We start from the raw sequence: 16,772 nt of genomic DNA on the forward strand, positions 1-16,772 counted from the left end.
TCCTGAGAAAGAGACAGCAGCTACCAGTTAGGGGATTTTTCTCCAGTTGCATACGGATCCTGTTCCCAACATTCCCATTTACCAGTCATAAGGGATTTGATTCAGAGGGAATGAAATGACACAGGTAGGTATATCCCAAGGTTCCACTCCAGACTTTACAGTCTGAAGGGTCCTGGAACAGAAATTCCTTAAGCGATTAAATTGGTTCACTGGTGACTAATCTGTCAGGCAATCTTCTCTACTGTAGTGTGGTGCTACCCTTTGTAGGATATGGATCACAACTTTGGGTTCCTGAAGTAAGCCTATAAGAAACTGAAACTTTCCACACAGACAGGAACTTGTGGCCCTTACCCTTCCAGTTCCTGGTGCTCTCAGAGACTCTCTTTCACAATGCCAAATGAAGAGGACTTTGCACATCTTCTGGTGACTAAAGAGATGCAGGTTAACCTCTTTTTAAGTGTATCTCTTGCCATTGGGTCAAATATATTCAGGCATTGTAAACATCTTGGTGTGACGTTGTGGGTCCGCCCAAAGAGAAATGCGGGGTCATTGTTGAATGGTGGGTCGCTAAACCCTCCTCTGCAGCTCTTGTTTATTCCCGACAGGACCCCTGGACTACTGATACCAGAAGCCCCTCCTGCTTAGCTCCTGCTTAGACGACTCGCTGGAGGAAGGCATCTGCGAATGGGGAATCCTGAAGGACGTGACTCCGCCCCTTGACGCCACCTCCTATGGGGCCTTAAGGAAGAGGGAATCCCAGAAGTGTGTGTGGCGTAACACCGGGGAGGAAGACGCGACGGAGGAAGAGAAGCCCGTGCTGTACCGAGAACTCGGACCCGCCAGGAAGGAAGAAGACACAGAGGCCGTGACATCATGAATTCAGGTTGAGCCAGGAGGCCAACGACCCCACGAGCCACCCAGCCACGCTCCTGGAGGAGCATGGCTTCTACAGGTACGCAAACGCTTCACAGGTTGGATGGGGAGGCGGGATAGTGTACCCCCGTAGCTCTTGAAGCCGCGTCCTTTTTACTTTTTGTTTTCTTTTATTTTGTTGTTTAACGGGGCATGTTCACTTGAGCGCTTCACCAAGCCGAACCGTCTAGGAGTGAATCACGTGTGGTCGGGTGTCCCATCACAACCCTCCCTTGCATGCTAGGCCTTGTTGAACAGAAGCCTTACACCAGCCTTCTTCTCTTTATGTTTCCTGCCATATAGACCCGGAGTCTTTGGGAAGCCGCCGCCAGTCCAGGAGGAAGCAGTTAATAAGAAAGACCGGGAGAGAACAAAGCCCTATTTACAAAGCCGATAATGCCCGATATTCCTCTGAAAGTATGACCACGAGGAGAAAAATGTTGTTACGGTCAATAAAACCCTCCTTGCCCTGACTTGGTGTCTGTTCCGATCCTTTACACACGCAACAGTTGGGCAACTGAGGAGACAGCATGGGAGACCCTTTATCGCTCCTCCACAGAGGAGCAGTTGCGGATTTTAGGGGCTTTGTTTTGGAGTTGCATGTCTTGGAGGTGCCTCACCTCATGAAGCAAGGAATGAGACAGATTGCAGTGAGCAGAGTCCAGGAAGTGGTAAGGAGACAGACTAGTGCTGTCTCTTCCCAAGACAAAAAGTTGTTTAAAAAACGATTTTCACTTTCTGTGTTTACTGTCTATGCCTGTGGTTGTTACAGTTAAAAATTGTAGTTTTAGCCTGCCTGCAATTGCATATTTTATCACCTGTGCTGTGTTTTAAATTTGTGGTTTTCCCTGCCCATGATTGCCTCCATTTATTGTGTTGAATTATGGGATTTGCAGTCCAACCTCTGTAGTTTGTCCCTCTCATTCCTTGGTGACAATTCTGTTTTCCCTCCAAATTTCTCCTTTGCTCTGTGCTAAGACCTGTATGTTAAAACAGTGCACTCCCAGCCACCATTTTGCGTTCACAAGCCAGTGAAAGTGAAAGTTAGTGAGGCCCTTACCTGCTGAAGTCCAAAGTGTGGATTGAGCCTGTCTGTCTCGTAGGAGATTCTGAACAGGAGAAACAGCTTCCAACTCCCTGGCCAGCAAACCTTGTCTGAGGTCGCTGGGACCTTATATGGTCTGCTAGTGGTTGGTACATGTCTACACTGATTGGTGGTTGTATCTGGTTTTTCTATTGGATTAGGGTTAATGCCCTCATTGGTTGGGTATTTGAGGGTTCTGATTGGTTTCTGGGTCTGTGATTCAATCATTGTAGGGTTAGGACTAGGGCTAGGGTTAGGATTTCTATTAGAAGTAGGGATTAGGGCTTCATATGTTATTGGTTGTTGGGAGTAGGGTGGGAGAAGGGCTAGGGTTAGACCTATAATTGGAAGTAACGATTAGGGCTTCTGGTGTGATTGGCTGCTGGACTAGGTGTGGGACTTAGAGTAGGGTTAGGCTTTCTATTGGAAGTAGGGACTAGGGCTACCTGTGGCATTGGTTGCATGGACTTGTTTTGGGACTACTGGTAGGGCTAGGGCCTTTATTGGACGTAGAGATCATGGTTTTTTAACTGATTGGGTGCTTGGACTAGGGCTAAGATTGGCTGTAAAGTCCTGGTCTCCTATTGGTTCCTAGATTTTAGGGCTAGTGTTGTGATTGGATAGTGTTAGGGCTAGGGTTCCCATTGGCTGAAGGGGTCACCTGATCACTAGGGCTATAAAAAAGGCCAGGCTTAGGGCGTCTCAGCTCGGGCGTCGAGGCTAAGGGCAGAGAGGACAAGGGCAATTGCCTGTTTGATCCTGTTAAGGGCAGAGAGGACAAGGGCAGTTGCCTGTTTGATCCTATTAAGGTCAGAGAGGACAAGGGCAGTTGCCTGTTTGAGCCTGTTCAAGATTGGTCGGGACTAGGGCCAAAAATGCTGCCCTTTTTCTCATTTAGCAATACCCAGCCCACACCATCCACATCCACAAACAGAGCAACACACTCACACCAAATGTACACCACGCACAACACTATGCACAGATTAATGTACCAGCCTGCACTACAAACCCAACCAAACCACATCTGCACACCCTACTATCCAAACTACCACACATACCCACCATCACCTACAAACAGTACACAACTCTATCCTATACCACTAACCAATACACTCATCACTAACACAACACCAATCAACACCATACATAACTACATCCCATTCAGACACACTCTCCCTGCTGTAATTACACCTAACAGACCTTCCATCAGTTGTCTAACAAACACGCTCTACTCTCTTCTACCATAATAACACTACGCACAACACACACACTGCACACCACCACACTTTGTAACTCTTGCAACACATATACTTTCAATGCAATTATGGATCTATATATTTATCACTTTCTTCTAATTTAGCATTTCCAATGCACTATCCTATTTCTCAGCCTACACTTCGCTCAATATATCTTCTAGCCCAACCTTCTGACTCATCTCAAATTTCTTCTACTACTCTTTTCAATGCACTACCCTATCTCTCATCCTGTGCCTCTATCAATATCTTTAATCTACATTTACTTACCTCCTTTATGTATCTATATACTTTCAATGTATTTATGGATGTATATATTTATCACTTTCTTCTAATTTAGCATTTCCAATGCACTACCCTATTTCTCAGCCTGCACTTCACTCAATAAATCTTCTAGCCCAACCTTCTGACTCATCTCAAACTTCTTCTACTACTCTTTTCAATGCACTACCCTATCTCTCATCCTATACATGTATCAATATATCCTCTACATCCACTCTCTCATTTATCCCAAACCCCATACCACTACTATGATTGCCAAAATAACCCTTTCTAGACTCTCTCCTACTCTACCCCTCCTTGTATCACCTGACATCTCTTTTACTATACCGATCCCCTGAAACAAACCTTTCTAAACTCTTTCCTCTGAGTCCTCCCCTCAAAAACGAATTTTTACTCATCCAAAAGCCTCCTCCTATAGCTAAGACCTAAAAACAAAATAAAAAAAACAACAAAAAAATCCTTCACTCTTTTATCCCTCCACTATCATTTTCAATCAAAATTAACAGACTAACATGTTCACTTCTCAAATTCCATATTAAACTATACTAATATACTACCCAAATAACTGAATAGCACATCCACTACTCAAATTACTTCATATTTTTTTTTACTATACTAATTTTCAACAGTAATCCTTTATGGGTTCCGGAGTGGCGTGCTACTCACCAGAAAAACGATTCATCACCCATCAGGGGTAACAAGTGCTATATGAATGCAAATCTTTCTTCCCCTTTTACCCCTCCGCTATCCTTCTCACTCCAAGTAACTGACTAATTTCCACCACTGAAATTACTTCATATTTCACCATATTAATTCATCACTAATCCTTTGTAGGCCTCCTGAATAGCGTGCGTCAACAAGCGCTATATAAATACAAACCTTTATCCTCCTCTATCCTTCTGATATCATTCTAAATCCAAATAACTGACTAACCTATCCACCACTTAAAATGTACTTGCATGTTTCACTATACTAATTCAACACTAATCCTCTATGGGTCCCGGAGTAGCATGCTACTCGCCGAAAAAGCGGGTAGTAAGCGCTATATAAATGCAATTACAATACAATACAATAGGATAACATAGCATAGAAGGGAACAGAAAGAGTAAAGACAAACAATCTTTATGTAAATAGGCTCCTCAAGCTCTCAAGATGGTGGCATTGTTCAATCCACACATGGCATTGTGAAAAGTGTTGGGCATCCCTGAACGCGTTCTAGGTAGTGCGTGGTCGCCTTACCAGTGTTCCGGCGGGCCATCATGCCGTAGAAGCGGTCACTGGGGTAGTCTCTGTCAGTGAGGCGCCGGAGGAGTGCTGGGGACAGCCTTTGGGAGTAGAGCTCCATTGGATCTAAAAAGAGAGCAAAAGATCAGTGAGCAATCAGCAAAGGCGATCCATAGATTTAGAAAAATACGTAAAAAGATGCGGGAATGTTTTACAGAAATGCCTCTGGGCAACCCTGAAAAACTGCAGAGAAAACGGTGAATGTACTTGTATATTTCTTAATTTCATGTCAAAAACATTACAGTAATGAACTGCATTAACTTTATTAATTTATTTTAAGTCTTTAGACAACTTGCTATGTGCAGGGCCGCTTTCCTTCTCATGCAGAGCTCTCCTTAGCCCTCTGTGCATCCTTGTGTGAATGCCCCTTCCCCACTCACACGCCTCCAACATTAGCCTTACTGTCTATGGATGCCAGCCTCTACCAACTCTCACACCTTGCCGCAGTCCCCATAGTGTACTTGTGACCGATAAGGAGACCCTGCCATTCTCCACTCAAAAACAAAAGTTAGATCAGGAAGGCTGCCTGAAGTAAATTCAGGACACCCCTAGACTCTGCCACAGAGAGCAATCCCGCCCATTATACGGGTGGTTGGGCTCATGAATGATGCATGATAAAACACGGGTTTAGTGAATTAAACAGAGGTTTAATGCATTATTGAAGGGAGATGTGCAGATTCCCTTCAAATGATTTAATATTTCTGAGAGCATAGATGCGTGAAGATTTGCATGCTCAAACTGAGGCATTGTTGAGGAATTCACAGGTACTAATCTCAAACAAGCATTTGCAATGCAATTGGCCTCGCGTTTGTGAAAGTCAGAGCTATTTCCGCAGTAAATTATATTGTTTTTTACTTATGTTTTTTGTTTGTAATGGAGTGGATGTATGCATGCTGTTTGTAGTGGAATGATGTGCTTTTAATTGTAATTGTTAGTTGTGGAATTGTGTGGGGTGAAATTATGTGGCGTGGAATGTATTTGTGTATCGGAAATATGAGGTATGGAGAATAGATAGGGATGAGAGCTGTAAAAAAAATAGAAAGTAAAATTGAGGTTGATAGGTAGATTGTGTATGAAGTGGTGAATGAACTCTAGATAGAGCAGTAGAAAGAGTGTGTGAGAAAGAGAGAAGAGTATGGACGCATAAAGAGGCTGTGCGTGTGTATGCAGAAAAAAACAAACGAAGGAGGAGAGTGTGTGTTTACAGTTTGTATTTTTTTTAAAGATACGGTAAAGAAACTATCCTAAAAATCCTGAAGTGAACTAATATGAGGAGAAGTGCTGGATCAGTGCATGTGTGCACATTAAAATTATGTTGATTGTAATTATGTGGTATTAGGTGTAGTGGACTTAAATGCTGTGGTATTGATTTATGTGTCAAGATGTGTAATTTTGTGGTGTGGATTGGATGTTAGTGGTGTGTCGTAGAATTATGTGTTATGTCGTGGAATTTTGTGGGATGGAATGGAATTGTACGGAGTTGAATTGTGTTGTGAGGAATTGTACGGCATTGTGTGAAATTATGTTGAGCGCAATTATGTGCCATGGTGTGGAATGTATATATGTGGAGTGTTGCTATGTGGCATGAAGTAGATGTATGTGGAGTGTAATTATGTGGTATGAAGTGGAGTGGAGTCTAATTATGTTGTGTGGTATGTAACTGTTTGGTGCTGAATTGATAGGTGTGGCCTTGTGTGGCATGGTGTGGAATTTTGTAGAGTGTAAATATAGGGTACGTTGAAGAGCTTAATTTTGTTGAGTGTAATTGTGTGTTTTGGAGCTCTGTTCTCACAACTTGCCATGGGTGGTTTTTTCCACACAAATGGGGAAAAATATCGCCCAATTGTGCAGAGTAAGAGAATGTGGAGCAGCTATGAGAGGTGCTGACTCAGGAGCTGGGGCTCTGTGTTCGAGCCTCGGCATTGGCTCAACATCTTGTGAATTTTGGCAAGTCACTTATTCTTGCCAGCGCTATATATATATAAATATATATATATATATTACCTACTGGCTATCGCCAGTAGGTATATATAGTTAGAATTTTTTCTCTATGGGACTTTTGAAAATTCTATGTCTAATAACTTTGGCGTTTGTGGACGGAATCGGCTGAAATTTTCAGGAAAATGGCACATTTTGATTCTGAGCAGCCCCTGAAAATTTGGGGGGGTTTCGTCAAGGGGGGGCCGAGAAAAAAGGGGGGTCCCAAAACGCGTTTTTTGCATTGAGTTTTCCATAGGGCGGTTGGACTCACTTTTAGCTCGAACGGCTGAATGGATCTGCACGAAACTTGGCAAAATTGTAGGGACTGTTAGCCCGATGTGCCTTTGCTAGGTCTCAATATATGTGCTCCAGTAGTTTTTGAGAAATTAACGTTCAAACCAAGATATATATCTGTAACAGCGCTCTGGGCAGCGATCCGGTCCGCTTACTTTTCGCTTATCGGAACTTTGCGCGCAGAAAGCTGATTGGCTCTCCGGTGTCTGTCAACATTCTAAACAGTCCGGAGCGGACGCCATCTTGTCTCTCGGTAGGATCGAGAGAGAAGAAGAGGTGGAAAACGAAAGGGGAATTTAATGAAAGGGGGCAAGGTATCCCCCTCTTGACCCCCTAGGAATGTTGTTGGGGTTATTAAAGGGTCCCGTGGGGAAAATAAAAAAAAAAATGATTTTTCACGGTAGAAGCGCTTCACGGGCCGCGAACTGGGCCGCAAACTGGTAGCGAAACGGGAATTCGCCATTTTGTGCTTCGTTAATTAAATTACTAGGTATAAGGGGGTGCGGGAGACGTATCCTAATCCCCTTACTAGTTATAAGTGGGTGCGGGAGACGTATCCTAATCCCCTATGTTTCCTGAGGGTGGCTGAGGAGGCTGATATATGTTGATACATCTCTTCCAGCGGCTGTGCGTGAGCTTTTTTTTTTTTTTTGCTGCGTGACAGTCCGGAGCGGCCGCCATCTTGTCTCTCGGTAGGATCGAGAGAGAAGAAAAGGTGAAAAACTAAGGGGGAATTTAATGAAAGGGGGCAAGGTATCCCCCTCTTCACCCCCTAGGAATGTTGTTGGGGTTATTAAAGGGTCCCGTGGGGAACATAAAAAAAAAAATGATTTTTCACGGTAGAAGCGCTTCACGGGCCGCGAACTGGGCCGCAAACTGGTAGCGAAACGGGAATTCGCCATTTTGTGCTTCGTTAACTAAATTACTAGGTATAAGGGGGTGCGGGAGAGGTATCCTAATCCCCTATGTTTCCTGAGGGTGGCTGAGGAGGCTGATATATGTTGATACATCTCTTCCAGCGGCTGCGCCATCTTGCCTTTTTTTCGAATGCCACAATTTTGTCGTGCACGGCAGCCATTTTAGATGCCAGGTTGGTCCCAGGATATCACCTAACCCTGCGGATGTAGTTTATGGCCCCAGCTGTAGAGAATTCAGACATGCCAATCCTCCTGATTCAGGCGTGTGACTACTGATTTCAGTGCTAGTCTCCCGCCTCCCGATTTCTGCAAGCAAAAACCCGGGGGCATATTACGAACAACTAGCGATAATTTTTGTCTCTAACTTGTTTAGAGACAAAAATTATCGCCGCACATCGGCGATTTTTATCGCAGATAAACCTTGCTATTATCGCAGAAAAGTCAGCGATATTCATGTATTATCGACCTAATGCTCTTAGCCATGTTATCCACCTCCCATTGGATAACATGGCTAAGAACTGCTCAGGGCAGGTGTTAGATTTTGGAGATATTCGCGCTTAGCGCGAATATCTCCAAAAGTTGGTAATAGAAGGTAGCGATGTTAGGGACTGTTTCCAGTCGCTAACATCTTGGCACGCCACTTTGCATGTCATTAGTGATAAATATCACTGACATGCAAAGCGGGGCCCAAGATGGTCGCTATCTCCTTTTAGCTGTCACTAACTGGTGTTAGCGACAGCTTGGTAATAGGGAGATAATTTTATCTCCGCTTTCATGGCTTTTAAAGCCAAAAAAAGCGGAGATAAACCCCCTTGATAATATGCCCCACGATTCCTTGGGGGTTTCAGCCGACAGGGCTTGGTATTGTGTTACATGGTAATTTTTCCATGAAACGTCAGAGGGTCGATGCAGGGGTTGTAGAAGAGGTGATAAACCATTTAAGCCTCATGAACAAGCGCATGGTCTTTTAAAGATTTGTGAAGTACTCGGGGCGGCGGTGTGTGTGTGCCCTCTTTCAGGAGCGGGCGGGGGGGCACTGCCAGCAACTTGCCAGGTCAGGTAGTGTTCAACACGTGCATCACCCTTTCTCTGCCTGCTATTGCGCTCCATGCTTCGGAAAGGTAAGAAAAAGAACGTGCATTTGAGTTTGAAATGTCCGATCCTGCAGCAGCACACTTCCAAAGCCCACACATGACAATAACCCGATTCAAGGCCCCATTCACCCGTTTTTAAAAAAATAGATAACACTCCAACAAAGTAAGGTTATAAAACTTTATTAACTACTAACTTTAACAAACGGAACAAAAACTAAAAACATTTAAACATTTCTGAACACAAAAAGCAACAATGGTTAGAAGCGGTCTTTTGTGCGAATAGTCCCAAGGCAGCACAACGTGCAGAGTTCTGGACGGCACCCAGGTGATGTCGCCTGGGTGCCGCACTGGTTTAGGGATCCTACAATGCTGCTCCGAAAATTGGCGTGGGGCGTCCCGGGTGGGGCGAGGGGAGGCCTCGTCAGTAGCGGTCTGTTGTGCGAATAGTCCCAAGGCAGCACAACGTGCAGAGTTCTGGACGGCACCCAGGTGATGTCGCCTGGGTGCCGCACTGGTTTAGGGATCCTACAATGCAGCACAGAAAAACAGCGTGGGGCGTCCCGGGTGGTGCGGGGGGAGGCCTCGTCAGTAGCGGTCTGTGTCCAGTGTCACATGGCTGACACAACATGTACGACAGGCACCCAGGTGATGTCCAGTAAACTGCCGCACTGGTTTTGGTATCCTACAATGCTGCTCCGAAAATTGGCGTGCGGCGGCTCGGGGGGGGGGGGGCGTGGGGGAGCCGGCGTGAACGGGCCTCCCCAGGTGGCGGCCATCTAGCTGAGTTGCGCTCGCTCTTGCGGCCACAGCGTCTCGCTCACCATGTTGTTGAGTTGCTCCCACTCTTGCAGTGCAGCGATAGGCGGCTGCCACATGGCTCTTAAAATGGCGGACAGCTCCTCGGTTTTAGGCCTGGTCCACTGAAATGGCCCTGGGACACTTTGGAACTCGGACGCTTGCCTGCTAGGGCTTGGGCTCCATTCTCGAAAAGCGTCCGCTCAGCCGTGAAGATTGTATAAAAGTCTTGGGGGCCCCCGACTCCCGCAGGCTTCCGGTGGGGAGCGGCTGCCATGATTGCTCGCGGAATGACCACGACGGAGCCACGAGATGGTGGTGCTCTCATGCTGACGCCAGCTTCAGTCTGAATGATCCAGAAACAAGGTGGGGCTTTCATCGTTTGGGAAAAAAAAATGTTCTAAACCAATGAAAAGTGTTATTTTTAGGTCATATGACCAAGCCTTCCATCTTTAGGAAACCAAAAGTAAAATGAACCAATGAAAAGTTTTATAAACAAGTCACATGACCTGTTATGCGACATAGGGCTACAAAAAGCGTAGAAAATCCGTTGGCACGTGAGGCGGCGTCAGTAGCGGACCGATGTGCGAATAGGCCGAAGGCAGCACAACGGGCCGAGATCCGGATGGTACCGAGGTGGTGTCCAGCAAATTGCCGCACTGGTGTGGCCATCCTACAATGCTGCGCCGAAAGACGGCGTGTCCAGCTGAATTGCGGTCACTGTTGCGGTACAGTGACTGGAACGCGCCGAGATCCGGATGGCACCGAGGTGGTGTCCAGCAAATTGCCGCACTGGTGTGGCCATCCTACAATGCTGCGCCGAAAGACGGCGTGTCCAGCTGAATTGCGGTCACTGTTGCGGTACAGTGACTCGAACGCGCCGAGATCCGGATGGCGCCGAGGTGGTGTCCAGCAAATTGCCGTACTGGTGTGGCCATCCTACAATGCTGCGCCGAAAGACGGCGTGTTCAGCTGAGTTCCGGTCACTCTTCCGGCACAGTGACTCGAACGCGCTGAGATCCGGATGGCACCGAGGTGGTGTCCAGCAAGTGGCTGCACTGGTGTGGCCATCCTACAATGCTGCGCCGAAAGTCGGCGTGGGGTGCCCCGTTGGCTTATGAGGTGATGTCAGTAGTGGACTGATGTGTGAATAGGTCGGAACCAGCACAAGGCGCCAAGATCCGAATGGCAAGTCCTGGATGTTGAGTGCCTCAGTTGAGATTTCTGAGCAGTGCTTGTAAGATTGTCTGAAGCTTATTTGCACCTGCTGCAGCTTCACTAGGTCCGGCGGAACTTTTTTCCTTTTCCTTTCTGCTTCTTTTCCTACAATGCGTTTCATCTGAAGACACGACCAGGTCCCTGAATGTGTGCAGGGGGACGCTATTGATTGAATGAAAATGGCGGCTTGACACAAAGCTGACTCAAGCGTTACTGTTGGTGCTATACAGACAAAAATTGGTTTTCAGTTTGTACATTCTTCAGGTTTTTTTTTTCCATCCAAGTCTGATTGAGAGTTTGTAGAAAAATGGCTTCAGATTTTCCACATACTACTCTTCAACATTCTTCCTAAATGTAAGAATGTGAAACTCACTAGGAGAACGGCTGTTTCTGTTTCCTTTCAAAATGCTGCCACCAATATTTTCTGAATGGAAGACACCATCTTGTAGCATAAAGGGCCGAAAGGGGTTCTGGTCTGGCCGATGGTTGGTGGAGACATTTTGACTATATCTTGGACCTGCCCGGCCTCGCCCAAAATGGCGCCGGTATAAATGGGACTCGTAACTCTTTGCCCGCAAATGTATATCTAGAAAATGTTATTGTAAGTGGCCCTGTCGTATTTTAATTACAAAATGTACGTCCACCGATTCCGCAACTGTTAGACACCTTTGTTCTTGTCACCTAATGGCCCGCTCGTTACGTTCTTCTACAGTGTAAATGTCTCCTCATCATATACGATTTCAGTTTGCTCCGTGGCCGGCCCACGTGGTTGTAGGCCCGTATTTGTATACTGACATTTTTACAATAAAGGTTTTTAAAACAAAACACGGTAGTAGTATTTTCATTGGTGAAGTTTTTACTTTTAGTGACTGTTTTCGAATCAGTAAAAGGCAAGTGAAATAAAGCAGTCCAATTACATGACGGATAAAAGGTATAATATGTAGGAACGCAGTAAAGATAAATGGTCAAGGGCAGTTGTGTTTTCCACTCCTGCAACATAAAGTGATCGATAAGAATCTGATAATCAGGCGTATCGGCGACTAAGACAGCAGGCCGAATCTCTTTTACTCAACGGCTCCGTCATGGAAGGAAGAAACGCCCTTTTTCTCGAAAAAGGAATATATTTTACTTGCAAGACAGTTGTAAATTTTCCGGGAAAGTACATTAGCCTGGAATATTATAACATATGTTTGAAAAAAAAATATTGTTCGAAAATAATAAAAAGCGTAATTTTTAGGTCATATGACCAAGCTTTTCATCATTAAATTAACAAAAGTAAAATGAACCAATGAAAAGTTTTATTAACAAGTCACATGACCTGTTATGCTTACGTTACGCGCTGCGCGCCGCGCCTCGGATCACTTCCGGGTGCGCTAACGCGGCGTGTCATAAAACGCATTACGCGACAACGTAGGTCAAGAATATAGTCAAAATGTCTCCACCAACCAGCGTTCAGAACACAACCCCTTTCAGCAGTCCAAAAAGTTCTGTTAAATGACAACAGAGGGGACAGGCAACAAGAACCATCAGTCAAAGAGGGGAGGGCAAGTTCTTCTCTTCCGGGTCATGTTGGGGCGCTACCGGAACTGATCGAATTGGTAGTCTACAGTGTTTCTGGATGTTTCAGACTAAAGCTGGCGTCAGCATGAGACCACTACCATCTCGTAGCTCCGTCGTGGCCATTCCACGAGCAATCATGGCAGCCGCTCCCCACCAGAAGCCTGCGGGAGTCGGAGGCCCCCAAGACTTTTGTAGAATCTTCACGGCTGAGGGGACGCTTTTCGAGAATGGGACCCAAGCCCTAGCAGACAAGCGTCCGAGTTCCAAGGTGTCCCAGGGCCATTTTAGTGGACCAGGCCCAAAACCGAAGAGCCGGCCGCCATTTTGAGAGTCCTGTGGCAGCCGCCTATCGCTGCACCGCAAGAGCGGGCGCATCTCAACTACATGGTGAGCGAGACGCTGTAGTCGCAAGAGCGGGCGGTAAACAGCTGAATGGCGGAAGAGGCACAGTGTAGCAAAAGCGGGCGGAATGGCAACTAAAACGATAAAGGGGCGCCCCACTACAGCTTGTCTTCAGGTCAAACGGATTGTGGGACAAGGTCCAGAATTGAAGAGTCATCAAAAGGCAAAAAGTTCCGCCGGACCCCGGGAGCCGGCCGCCTATGTCGGGGGCGATCTCAGGCTACACCAGTGCTATAAGACTTGGGGAGGGTGTCGGAGCCAAGCGTCTTCTCCGAGTCCATGGCCATCACACCGCCCCTCAGGGGCCTCCATCAAGCTGTTTAGGAAGGTAACATATCACATTGTTTTCTAATGCAGTCAGGTCCACAAACGACACTCACTTACTTTGAGAATAGTGAAGCTGCAGTAGGTGGAAATAAGCTTCAGACAGTGTTACAAGCAGTGCTCAGAACTCTTAACTATGGCACCCAACATCCAGAACTTATGCTATTTGAGAATGGTAGTGACATCGAAGCATCTCAGGGACCAAAACCATTAACGTACTTTCACGTATGAAAATCTTACTTGGGGAGGGGGCAGGAGCGAAGCGCCCCCTCCCAGTCAGCGCCACCACACCGTATGTTGAAAATCTGAAGCCATCGTTCTACAAAGTCAACCAAACTTGGATTGAAAAATCTAGAAAAATGTACAAACTGAAAACCAGTTTTGGTCTGCATAGCATCAGTAGCAACGCTTGAGTCAGCTTTGTGTCAAGCCGCCATTTTGATTCAACAAAGCACAGGCATTGAAAAAGGCTGAAATTCAGAACTCTAAACTATGGCACCCAACATCCAGGAGCTTGCCATCTGGATCTTGGAGCCTTGTGCTGTTTTCGATCTATTCACACATCGGTCCACTACTGACATCATCTTATAAAACAACGTTATGTAAATAGTTTTTTAATAAAATGTTTTACCCTGTTTCTTTGCTGGTGTGTTGTCTATATTTTTAATATTTGCATAGGGTTTGTCGTTATTTTGTGCGGTATGGGTGATGGAGCCGAGCTGTCTTGCAGTCCTCATGGTGTGGAGCTCAGTTCATCTCACTATTTTCGTATTTCTCATGAAGGGTTGTTCCTAATATTTCTATTTTAGCGAGGTCAAAAAGAGATCTAATTAGTGGCCTACTGATTTTGCTCGATTACTTTTATTATTTTACACGATTTTTCACTATCTGCAAAGACTAAACAGAGTATTGCGACTTTGTGCTTGTTTGTAAATAGAGAATGATCCAAAGAGAACCAATTCTAAAACAGTAAATGCTTGGACAACAATCAATCAAATGGAGAGACAAGGAGGCACGACGGATTACAACGGGGGTAAAGGCCTGCGTTAACTACCCTTCACTATCTGCAAAGAGAGAGTACTACTAAGACAAAAGAGGGGAGGGGGGGGGGGGGGGGGTGCAGCGTTCAAAGCACATCAGCGTGCATAAATACGAAAATGTTTTTATCTATCACGTACTTGACATTTTAAAGCTTTTCATATTTGCTATTAAAAAACCAATGAAATTCACAGAAAAAACCATAGGTTATAGTGGATATATAGTTAGAAATTTGCATTTAGAAAACCTTGAAAATTCAATGAAAAAACCATTGGTTTTAGGCCATATATAGTTAGGAATTAGCATTTACAAAACCTTATTTTACTCGCATAAAACCATTGAAATTTCATATATAGTTAGAAGCGCTAACTATATATCGCGCACCCGCAATCCACTGCTGATGATGTCACATATTACATCATTCATGACATGGTCAGTGACATCACTGATGACATCACTGATGACATCTCAAATGACATCACTGATGACAACTCAAATGACATCACTGATGACATCTCAAATGACATCACTGATGACATCACTGATGACAACTCAAATGACATCACTGATGACATCTCATTTGTCATCACTGATCACATCACTTATGTGATAATACAATGAACCTCTTCAGACTCTAATATAACCTTACATACACTCAGTATAAACAGACACTCACAGACTGTCACTCATCCATGGAGTTACTCACACACCTACTCAGTCATGCAAAGAATCAATCACACCTCCATTTCCTCAACTATAAAGTTATACACATCTTACTTATTCAAACATATAATAACACATATTTATTCTCTTATATAATCCCTGATACAAGCTCACAGTGATCGATACAGCCACTCACACATTCACTGGCTCTTATGTTCAGTTATTTATATATCTCAACTCTCACATGTATTGTGTTTTACATACGTACTTACTTGCTCATGTAGCAATGAGAAATCCATTCACTCACCAACACACCCATGCATAGTCAACCGCCCATATAGCTGTTTCCACATGCACTCTTGAACTCATACTCCTAGTGAATCAACTGCTTACACATCTATGCACAGAGTCACGCACCTCCCAGCCACCCACACACACACTCAGCCTCCCATTCAAATACTTGGGCAACCAATCAATAACCCATATGGCCACTCTTATAGCTACTGATCAACACATGCAGCAGCTTACACAACAACAAACATACTGATGCACAAATTAAGACAGTTTAGTCACTAACCCATGCACTCAGTGAGACACATTTAATCACTCACTCATACAGTCAGTCATGCACCTACTAAATTCTTCATCCAGACACTTATACATCCACTCATTCTTCAATATGTGAAACATATTTTAACTTTACAGAAACATACAGTCACTGGGTGTTGTCATCAGTGATGTCATTTGAGATGTCATCAGTGATGTCATCAGTGATGTCACTGACCATGTCATGAATGATGTAATATGTGACATCATCAGCAGTGGATTGCGGGTGCGCGATATATAGTTAGCGCTTCTAACTATATATGAAATTTCAATGGTTTTATGCGAGTAAAATAAGGTTTTGTAAATGCTAATTCCTAACTATATATGGCCTAAAACCAATGGTTTTTTCATTGAATTTTCAAGGTTTTCTAAATGCAAATTTCTAACTATATATCCACTATAACCTATGGTTTTTTCTGTGAATATATATATATATATATATATATATATATATATATATATATATATATATATATATATATATATATATATATATATATATATATATATATAAAACAATTAAAACATCTTTCCAGCGTAATTGGAGGGATGGTGGGGGCGGTCAAGCAGTGTTGTGGGAGGAGTGACTGGGGAGAGACGCCACAGGAAGATTAAGTATCAGACCTGTGATTTAAATAAACAAGTAATGGTAATTGTTTTATATTAACATGGAAGTCACTACTGGACAACCCCCAGTTAAGTGTTGCATGAAAGGGCTTACACCCCAGTTAATGAATGTTGCATTTCCAAAGCACACTGTCACTCATTATTGAGCATCCTGGCACCATGCTATGGAATACTGTGAAACCTATCACTTCAGACTGCAGACTGAGGCAGACTGCAGACTAGAAAGGCAGTTTCAAAACTGCTAGTTTGACTTTGCTATTCAAGCCAATGGCAAGGCCACCACTTCCCTTGACAATATATGTAGCCCTCTCCTAAGGAAGGCCTACCGAACCCTAAGGCAAGGAGCTGAATATTACTAAATAGGTCATGTATTTTTTCATGTGCCCCTACAGCAAAGCTTCCAAATTGTCATTTTTGCTGTGCAAGAGTTAGTAGCCCC

At 44.6% G+C, this 16,772-nt stretch overlaps 1 protein-coding gene across 1 annotated transcript in view; it reads right to left on the bottom strand.

Annotated features, from left to right (window-relative positions):
• Positions 1-16,772, bottom strand: part of TAC3 (tachykinin precursor 3) — a 243,724-nt gene that overhangs the window by 38,072 nt on the left and 188,880 nt on the right. Inside the window, exon 4 of the mRNA XM_086936403.1 lies at positions 4,771-4,881. Within this exon, the coding sequence (XP_086792529.1) occupies positions 4,771-4,881 (111 nt within the window). The remainder of the gene's footprint in view (positions 1-4,770; positions 4,882-16,772) is intronic.

The sequence above is a fragment of the Lissotriton vulgaris genome, chromosome 1_1 (assembly GCF_964263255.1).
Source record: "Lissotriton vulgaris chromosome 1_1, aLisVul1.2, whole genome shotgun sequence".
In the NCBI taxonomy this organism is placed as follows: Eukaryota; Metazoa; Chordata; class Amphibia; order Caudata; family Salamandridae; genus Lissotriton; species Lissotriton vulgaris.